Below are 10,386 nucleotides of genomic sequence, written 5' to 3' on the forward strand. Positions count from 1 at the left end.
TTTATAACTGAGTTTCATACCACCAACATCAAATTGTAATTGAATTTCTTGCATTTAGTCAAGACTTAATCATGCAAAACAGAAATCTCTTGTGAGGCTTTAGTGAGATGTCTCAGTCATCAGTTGAAAGCTTTTACATCTTCTCATGTAGAATTAGGATTCCTAGCAATAAATTATTTAGCAGAAAATAATATACTGTAATGTAAAATGGTTGCTGTGTTTCTCTAGGTGTTGTAAGTCTCTCAGACATATGCAAACGATGTGCCAACATCTCCAGTGATCCTCTCCTTCTCTACTCCCACTTACAACTACAAGCCCCTACTCTGAAATGGAGAAGTACTGCCTGGACTCTCTTTCCAACATCTCAGAACAGCACGGCATGTTCTGTAACATCTCGTTGCTAAATGTCACAGGAAATGACACTGGAACCAAATCCATTGAGGACAGACTACTGGAAGTTCTAGGGCCGAAGCGCTCCCCCGTCTTTCTCCCTATTACCCTGTTTTACCTGCTCATCTTCCTCCTGGGCATGTCTGGCAACCTGCTTACATGTGCAGTGATATTCAAACACAAGAAGATGCGCACCCCCACCAACCTGTACCTGTTCAGCCTGGCTGTGTCGGACCTCCTGGTGCTCTTCTTCGGGATGCCCCTGGAGATCTACGACCTGTGGCAGAACTACCCCTTCCCCTTCGGAGAGGGAGTCTGCTACTTCAAGATCTTCCTCTTCGAGACCGTCTGCTTCGCCTCCATCCTCAATGTGACAGTGTTGAGTGTGGAGAGGTATATCGCAGTGGTCCATCCACTAAAAATACGCTATGTTGCCACCAACAAGCATGCCAAGTGTGTCATTAGTGCCGTATGGGTGGTGTCCCTGGTCTGTGCCATCCCTAACACCTCCCTGCATGGCATCTGCTACTTGAATCTCCCGGAGAAGGTGGCAGAGTCAGCCATATGCAGTTTGATAGGTACCCCGTGGATCTACAACCTGGTGATTCTGATCACCACCGCATGCTTCTACATAGTTCCCATGACGGTGATCAGCGGGCTGTACCTAGGAATTGGCATCAAGCTGGGCAGGGAGCGACACCTCTCCCGGGGGACGATGAGGAAGAACTGTAGTGCCAACATTAGCTGGAGAATCCATGTGGAGCGAGGGTGCAGGAGACAAGTCACCAAGATGCCTGGTGAGTTCTGCATCCCATTCTATGTCTAACCATTGTCATAGTCACAAGCATCACTACTACGGTAAACACAATTGAGATATTTCAACTGTGAAAAACATTTTGGGGAGGGATTTCTACATCCGTACGCCAGTACGACCCACATGACCACAGTGAAACTTTACTTAGGAAGGGGGGCATTGCCTAGTCAACCAATGACTTGTTTGCTACAACACCAAGTTTTATAACGTTGCAAAGAGTCCATGTTACCACGAAAACGGACTCAACCGCACAAATGCTTGGCTGTCCCGTCTTCAGTCAGCTGTTTGTTCCACAAAAATTGGTCAGCCAAGTGACCGCGGTCTCCGTTATAATCTTTTGAATAGCAAAAATACAACAAAAAAACCATCATAAAAATATACATAATTTAAGACACACACTTTCTCCTCTCCTCTGCTCCTGACGGCAATAGTCCACATGGGAAGGTGACGTTTTCAACTAAAATCATGGAAGCGGGGTGCGAAAGCAATCTTTCCCCACTGAAAGCAGTTCAGCCAAGCCAGAATTCAAGCAATAACGACACACATAGTGTGCTTTTTTTTGTATTATAACAGGATTTTAGCTCCCATTCAAATATACAGTCAGGTCCAAAATTATTGGTACCCTTGATAAAGAAAAGTAAAAAAGACTGTATGAAATGAATAATACAAATACTGAGCTATATTGAGGTATAATGTATGTTCACCACTGGTGTGGCCAAAGAGCTCTATTTTTATGTCATCTGACCATAGCACTGGCGCTAATCCAAGTGCCAATGACGTTTAGCAAACTCCAGGCGTTTACATTTGTTTGATGACATGAAAATAAAGCTCTTTGGCCACACACACCAGTGGTGGGTTTGAAATCAGATCAAAATCAAATCAAATGTTATTTGTCACATGCGCCGAGTACAACAGGTGTAGACCTTACCGTGAAATGCTTACTTACAGTAAGTTCAAGAAATAGAGATAATAAATATTTACTAAATAAAATAAAAAGTAACACAATAAAATAACAACAACGAGGCTATATACAGGGGGTACCGAGTCAATGTGCGGAGGTACAGGTTAGTCGAGGTAATTTCTACATGTAGGTTTGGCGTCAAAAAGAGGAATCATATGTAAAAAATAACCCCATACCTATTGTAAATGATGGTGGTGGATCTTTGATGTTATGGGCGCTTTTTGCGTCCACTGGTCCTGGGGCCCTTGTTAAGGTCAACGGCATCATGAACTTTACCCAGTACCAGGACATTTCAGCCAAAAACCTGGTTGCCTCTGCCAGGAGGCTGAAACTTGTCCGCAAGTGGATCTTCCATCAAGACAATAACCCCAAGCACATATCAAAATCTACAAAGAAATGGTTAATTGACCACAAAATCAACATTGTGCAATGGCCATCTCAGTCTCCAAACTTGAACCCCATTGGAAACCTATGGTTTGAGTTGAAGAGGGCAGACCATAAGCGCAGACAAAGGAAATCAAGGATCTGGAAAATTTCTGTATGGAGGAATGGTCTAAGATAATTATTTGCATTATCTCAATTATCATACTGTCGCTGTATGACAATGCACATTTCTTGTAGCCTACAATTGTTATTGTCTTTGAAGCCAAAAACAGGACATGTATTTTGGGGATATGCTCTAAATATCAAGGTGTTCAGTTGTGTTTATTTTCATACCAATACATGAAACCAAAATTGCACTAGCCTACTGGGCGAATGAATGAAAATATCAATTAGGCCCACATTTATCACAACCTATATTTTAATAGCAATAAAATATATTTTGGTTTCGAAATGGTAACCAAAAAGGAGGGCTCCCTCACCTCCCAATTCCCAATTCAATTAACCTGTGGCTATCAGATTACAGCAAGGCTTACAAGGCTGAGCTCAAATGCCGACATTAAATTCAAAGCAATCGGCACACTGCCTAAACGGCTGACCGGCAAAATAAATTGGCACTGTCTCTGCTTTCTAAAAGTGAGAGGAAAGTTAGCAGGCTAGCAGCTGCTCTCTGAGCGATGCTCCGCATGGTCCTAAAGCCAACCTCTGATATGCTAAACTGAAATGGCCTTTTAATCGGGATTGGAATGATTTTAATCTTAATGCCTACTTTACGTTTTTGGTCTTGAGGTAGGGTTTGGCAACTGCCATACCCTGCCATACCCAACTGATGCCCCTGCTTGCAGGGTAAGGTATTGAAAGGTATTGAAAACAGGGGTGCAAATAACTTTGACCCCTATCTTTTTTAGCAAAAAAATTAATACTTGTTGAACAAAATCTCTTTCTCTGAGGCACTTGATTTAGTATAAAATAAAAAAAGTAAACTTTTTTTTTCATCATGCAATATTTCTCAGTAGAGGAGAGTGGGATAAGTTCTGCCATTTTTTACATTCAGTATCACTCCGTCAAAGAAAATCTAGTATTCTGTTGTTACTGTACCTCATATCCCAGCGATAATGCCTTGTTTAGGACTTCATATTGAAACTATGTTTAGGACCTCATATTGAACACATTGGGAATTCAACAAACTTCTGGCTGTTGTCGTATCGGGTGAATGCTGGCAATTATTGCTGATGAACAAAGAGTCCGCTTAGGCTGCACCGTGATTAGAGGCTTTTATTAATATCACACGTTTACAGCATAAGTTACAGACCCGCGGTGTCTGGAGAAGCCCCGTCCCAAATTAATCTGAATGCTTCTGCCCGCTCTTCGTCTAGGTCCTACTTATAAACAATGGCAATAAATGGGTTGCTCCCTTTTTCGTCCAATCACCTATCCCCCCTGGGGCGTCACCCTCCAACTGCTACATTTGAACTAAGATAAACAACATTCCATTTCTTCATGAAAAACATTTAACAAAGGCATAATCCTAATACACAACACTGTCTTTTTGAATGGATGACAAAATTGTTGAAATCTCATTGATCAACGTCTCAACCAAATATGACCCACATTTCTACGTTGAAATTATGTAGTGTGACCAATGGGAAGTATCATGAAACCTCTAACTGAAAATCAGTTTTTTGGACCTAACTTGCTCAACTCAAAAGCACGAATTCCCAGCCATCCCATTTTCATTCAGCGGTTCATTCTACAAAAACAAATAGCAACCCTTTTTTAAAATGTATTTGTAACTTTTTTTTTTACAGTTATGGCGGTTATTTTATTTTCATGACCATAATTGTCGGTTACATGATTATACGTTAATTGTGCCAGACCTAGTTACAGTGAGGGACAGTATTTGATCCCCTGCTGATTTTGTACGTTTGCCCACTGACAAAGAAATGATCAGTCTATAATTTTTATGGTAGGTTTATTTGAACAGTGAGAGAGAATAACAACAAAAATTCCAGAAAAACGCATGTCAAAAATGTTATAAATTGATTTTCATTTTAATGAGGGAAATAAGTATTTGAACCCCTCTCAATCAGAAAGATTTCTGGCTCCCAGGTGTCTTTTATACAGGTAACGAGCTGAGATTAGGAGCACACTCTTAAAGGGAGTGCTCCTAATCTCAGTTTGTTACCTATATAAAAGACACCAAACTCTCCACCATGGCCAAGACCAAAGATTGTAGACCTACACAAGGCTGGAATGGGCTACAAGACCATCGCCAAGCAGTTTGGTGAGAAGGTGACAACAGTTGGTGCGATTATTCGCAAATGGAAGAAACACAAAATAACTGTCAATCTCCCTCGGCCTGGGGCTCCATGCAAGATCTCACCTCGTGGAGTTGCAATGATCATGAGAACGGTGAGGAACCAGCCCAGAACTACACGGGTGGATCTTGTCAATGATCTCAAGGCAGCTGGGACCATAGTCACCAAGAAAACAATTGGTAACACACTACGCCGTGAAGGACTGAAATCCTGCAGCGCTCGCAAGGTCCCCCTGCTCAAGAAAGCACATACTGTATACAGGCCCGTCTGAAGTTTGCCAATGAACATCTGAATGATTCAGAGGAGAACTGGGTGAAAGTGTTGTGGTCAGATGAGACCAAAGTCGAGCTCTTTGGCATCAACTCAACTCGCCGTGTTTGGAGGAGGAGGAATGCTGCCTATGACCCCAAGAACACCATCCCCACCGTCAAACATGGAGGTGGAAACATTATGCTTTGGGGGTGTTTTTCTGCTAAGGGGACAGGACAACTTCACCGCATCAAAGGGACGATGGACGGCGCCATGTACCGTCAAATCTTGGGTGGGAACCTCCTTCCCTCAGCCAGGGCATTGAAAATGGGTCGTGGATGGGTATTCCAGCATGACAATGACCCAAAACAGTGTGTGCACCTCCTTTCAGGCATCCTCTTCTACCTCAGCTCTGCAGTCAACCCCATTATCTATAACCTGCTCTCCACACGCTTCCGGGAATGCTTCTGGGATCTCGTCTGCACCCATACAGAAGACACCACTGCTAGAAAAGACTCCACACCCTCCGCCAAGATCCTGCTGGTCCCCTCGGGCCCAGTTCCTAACACCCAGGCTAAGCCCAGGGATCACAACTCCCTCACTCCCCTGTTATCTCCAACTGGGAACACAGAGATCACAACACTGACATGTAAACATTCCTGCGTGGTAGATTCTGACTTCACTGCTACGGCTTTTTAATCATATTTAATATTTAATGCAGAGATGTTGACTCGAGTCAAGTGACTTAGACTCCAGTACTACTCGAGTCACAAATTTTGCGACTTAGACTTGACAAAAAGAAAAAATACTTCCTTTCATGGTAAATTATGTTATTACCCCGTGAACATACACTGAGTGTACAAAATCTCTTTCCATGACATAGACTGACCACGTGAATCCAGGTGAAAGCTATTATCCCTTATTGATGTCACTTTGATCAGTGTAGATGAAGGAGAGGAGAAAGGTTAAAGAAGGATTTTTAAGCCTTGAGACAATTGAGACATGGATTGTGTATGTGTGCCATTCAGAGGGTGAATGGGTAACACAAAAGATTGAAGTGCCTTTGAACGGGGTATGGTAGTAGGTGCACCGGTTTGAGTGTGTCAAGAACTGCAACGATGCTGGGTTTTTCACGCTCAACAGTTTCCCGTGTGTATCAAGAACGGTCCACCACCCAAAGGACAACTGGACACAACTGTGGGAAACGTTGGAGTCAATATGTGCCAGCATCCCTGTGGAACACTTTCGACACCTTGTAGAGTCCATGCCCCGATTAATTGAGGCTGTTCTGAGGGCAAAAGGGGGTGCAACTCAATATTAGGAAGGTGTTCCTAATGTTTTGTGCACTCAGTGTACATTCGTGGCAATTCCGTTGCTCAAAGCGGAGAATCGCATTGGGTTATATGAGAAATTATCGTTAAATTATGTTCTGCCTAGCGCCGCTGTGCTAGCAGGTACGGAAAGGCAAGGGGAATAATAATGCACTCTCCAATATTTTCAACGCTTGTCGCTTGAAAATACGCGCTCTGAGCTTGAGTTTCTGTGAATGTTTATTCTCAGCCATCCACAGACCTCTAAACGTGCATATAGTGGGCAGGGGAAAAACAACAACACTATATTCTAATTGTAGATTTCACAATGTAAGTCAAACTGTAGCTGTACTATCAACACTAGCTGTAAAGTCGTGGTCAAAAGTTTTGAGAATGACACAAATACTAATTTTCACAAAGTCTGCTGCCTCAGTTTTGATGATGGCAATTTGCATATACTCCAGAATGTCACGAAGAGTGATCAGATGAATTGCAATTAATTGCAAAGTCCCTCTTTGCCATGAAAATGAACTTAATCCCCCAAAAATATTTCCACTGCATTTCAGCCCTGCCAAAAAAGGACCAGCTGCCATCATGTCAGTGATTCTCTCGTTAACACAGGTGAGAGTGTTGACGAGGACAACGCTGGAGATCACTCTGTCATGCTGATTGAGTTAGAATAACAGACTGGAAGCTTTAAAAGGAGGGTGGTGCTTGAAATCATTGTTCTTCCTCTGTTAACCATGGTTACCTGCAAGGAAACACGTGCCGTCATCATTGCTTTGCACAAAAAGGGCTTCACAGGCAAGGATATTGCTGCTAGTAAGATTGCACCTAAATCAACCATTTATCGGATCATCAAGAACTTCAAGGAGAGAGGTTCAATTGTTGTGAAGAAGGCGTCAGGGCGCCCAAGAAAGTCCAGCAAGCGCCAGGACCGTCTCCTTAAGTTGATTCAGCTGCGGGATCGGGGCACCACCAGTGCAGAGCTTGCTCAGGAATGGCAGCAGGCAGGTGTGAGTGCATCTGCACGCAAAGTGAGGCGAAGACTTTTGGAGGATGGCCTGGTGTCAAGAAGGGCAGCAAAGAAGTCACTTCTCTCCAGGAAAAACATCAGGGACAGACTGATATTCTGCAAAGGTACAGGGATTGGACTGCTGAGGACTGGGGTAAAGTCATTTTCTCTGATGAATCCCCTTTCTGATTGTTTGGGGCATCCGGAAAACCCCTTGTCCGGAGAAGACAAGGTGAGCGCTACCATCAGTCCTGTGTCATGCCAACAGTAAAGCATCCTGAGAACATTCATGTGTGGGGTTGCTTCTCAGCCAAGGGAGTGGGCTCACTCACAATTTTGCCTAAGAACACAGCCATGAATAAAGAATGGTACCAACACATCCTCCGAGAGCAACTTCTCCCAACCATCCAAGAACAGTTTGGTGACGACCAATGCCTTTTCCAGCATGATGGAGCACCTTGCCATAAGGCAAAAGTGATAACTAAGTGGCTCGGGGAACAAAACATCGAATTTTAGGGTCCATGGCCAGGAAACTCCCCAGACCTTAATCCCATTGAGAACTTGTGGTCGATCCTCAAGAGGCGGGTGGACAAACAAAAACCCACAAATTCTGACAAACTCCAAGCATTGATTATGCAAGAATGGGCTGCCATCAGTCAGGTTGTGGCCCAGAAGTTAATTGACAACATGCCAGTGCGGATTGCAGAGGTCTTGAAAAAGAAGGGTCAACACTGCAAATATTGACTCGTTGCATAAACTTAATGTAATTGTCAATAAAAGCCTTTGACACTTATGGAATGCTTGTAATTATACTTCCGTATACCATAGTAACATCTGACAAAAATATCTCATAACACTAAAGCAGCGAACTTTGTGAAGATCAATACTTGTGTCATTCTCAAAACATTTGACCACGACTGTATATCATCATTTGGATGGCCTTTGCATTGCATTAAATTCATGATCTGTGAAGTTTAATATCTAGGCCTATGTACTGTACTAGTAGGTCTAGTGTAAGGAAAACAGTAAATATTAGGATTTAAAAAATTGCATTGAAATTGGTATAAAACAAATTGGTATAAATTGGTATAAAAAAAGATACTTCGGGATTTTGGCAACTTCCCCAGAGTCACATGAACTCGTGGATACCTTTTTTATGTATCTGTGTCCAGTAGGAAGGAAGGTAGAGGTAGTTTTGTGAGCCAATGCTAACTAGTGTTAGCACAATGACTGGAAGTCTATGAGTATCTGCTAACCACTAGTTAGCAATTGCACATTTATTTTAAATCTGTGGCGCTAGTTAGCAACTTCCTTCAAACTGCACGCAGAGAAATAAAAATGGTATCCACACGTTCAAATGACTCTGGGGAAGTAGATACTGAAGTATCCCCTTAACCATTGACTTGAGGACTCAAAAACCCAAAATTAGGGACTTGTGACTTGACCTGATCTCTGGAACTTGGGACCTGACTTGAGATTTTCCCATTATTACTTGGGACTTGACTTGAGACTCTTAAGGTTAAGACTTGAGACTTGCTTAGGACTTCCTAAATTGTGACTTGGTCCCATCTCTGATTTAATGTGTAGTGGATATGATGCTCTCTGTCAGGAGGTGGATTTGACTAATGAGCAGATGATACGTTGTGCACAACTGGATGAGTAATTATTTAATGAGGTGATCTGTGGACTTGTTATTGAAGGAGCATAAATCTTCATAGCATAAACATTTATCTGAAAACAACTGATTTAGGTGTATGTAAATGAGAGACGTGGTTGCACTTGATGATTAACTCTAATGATTGATTATCCCATATGATTGGTCTTTTCATATTAACCTGTGTGATATTGACCTATGTGACTGCAGTAATGTATTCATAACCACCTAGTCCTGCCCCTTAATTTATTGTGTATGTCAACACTTCCCCATGTGTATTTCTCCTTGTCAAATAATTGCATGTACATATGTAGCACAGCTGTCCTTCGACTTAGAAATTGCATGCAATTTCATGTAAATCAATTCATATTTATTGCCTTTCTGTGAAAAACAGCAAAATATGAATGTATTGCTTGTTGATTATTTCAGGAATTGCATTGTTTTCTAGCTGTTATTGATTGCTTTATTTGCTTGCACCTATGGTATGTAGTCTCTGTAAATTTCAATGACTGAGATTCTGGCCGTTGACCGATGCCCAACATAACTGCATAAAAACTATTGAGTATCCATGTAATCAATTCCAATGGGTTGATATTCCTTTTTTTTTTTTTTACAAAACATATTTATGTTGCTTGACATTCATTTGATGTTTGAAATATTAAAATAAAAGCTTTTCACCAATGTAAGCATACTTTTTCTTGTGTTTCTACATTATCTTCTCATCCTGTCCAGAACCTGTAGTCATCGCACCAGGTGTGCCTGTCTTACTTGAATAGCACAAACTGTAGCTGCAGTTTAACATTTCTGCAACAGAACGTGCATTATGATGATCATGCATCGTATGAATCTCTTGGGGACCCTAACAACAACAACAGGTAGTCTGTTAGATCCTCAAAGTGCGAGTGGCAGTATAATGGGAAGGCTAACACAGTGTTCTTGTAGTGTCAAAAAATGCAGAGAAACCAGCATGAGAGACAATTACAACACTTCAAGCACTTGACTAAAGATTCCTTAAAGCCTCCTGGCAGCCTCTATGGATGAATTGTTATTCTCTACAAAACAAATTAGCTTTGCCTGCCACATAAAACCCAAATTTTCTGTCTGTGTTTACGACAGCATATTGAAGAGCTCCATCTCTGGTGTGTGCTAACATTGTGGATATGGATTCGTGGTCGGATCGCATGGAGCTATCGAAAAGGGTCCATATCAGGGGATATCTCTTTACATGACACGTTTTTGATATTATACAGAATACAGACCATTTCCAATTAATATTTTGAGTTTTGTGGATATG

General features: G+C 42.0%; 1 protein-coding gene across 1 annotated transcript; it reads left to right on the forward strand.

Moving 5' to 3' along the window:
• The first annotated feature begins 328 nt into the window (after positions 1-328).
• nmur3 (neuromedin U receptor 3) lies at positions 329-5,812 on the forward strand. Its single transcript, XM_045224099.1, is given in 2 exon segments — positions 329-1,221; positions 5,431-5,812. Coding segments are annotated over 2 exon segments (1,275 nt in total).
• Positions 5,813-10,386: the final 4,574 nt, after the last annotated feature.

The sequence above is a fragment of the Coregonus clupeaformis genome, chromosome 12 (genome assembly GCF_020615455.1).
Source record: "Coregonus clupeaformis isolate EN_2021a chromosome 12, ASM2061545v1, whole genome shotgun sequence".
Lineage (NCBI taxonomy): Eukaryota > Metazoa > Chordata > Actinopteri > Salmoniformes > Salmonidae > Coregonus > Coregonus clupeaformis.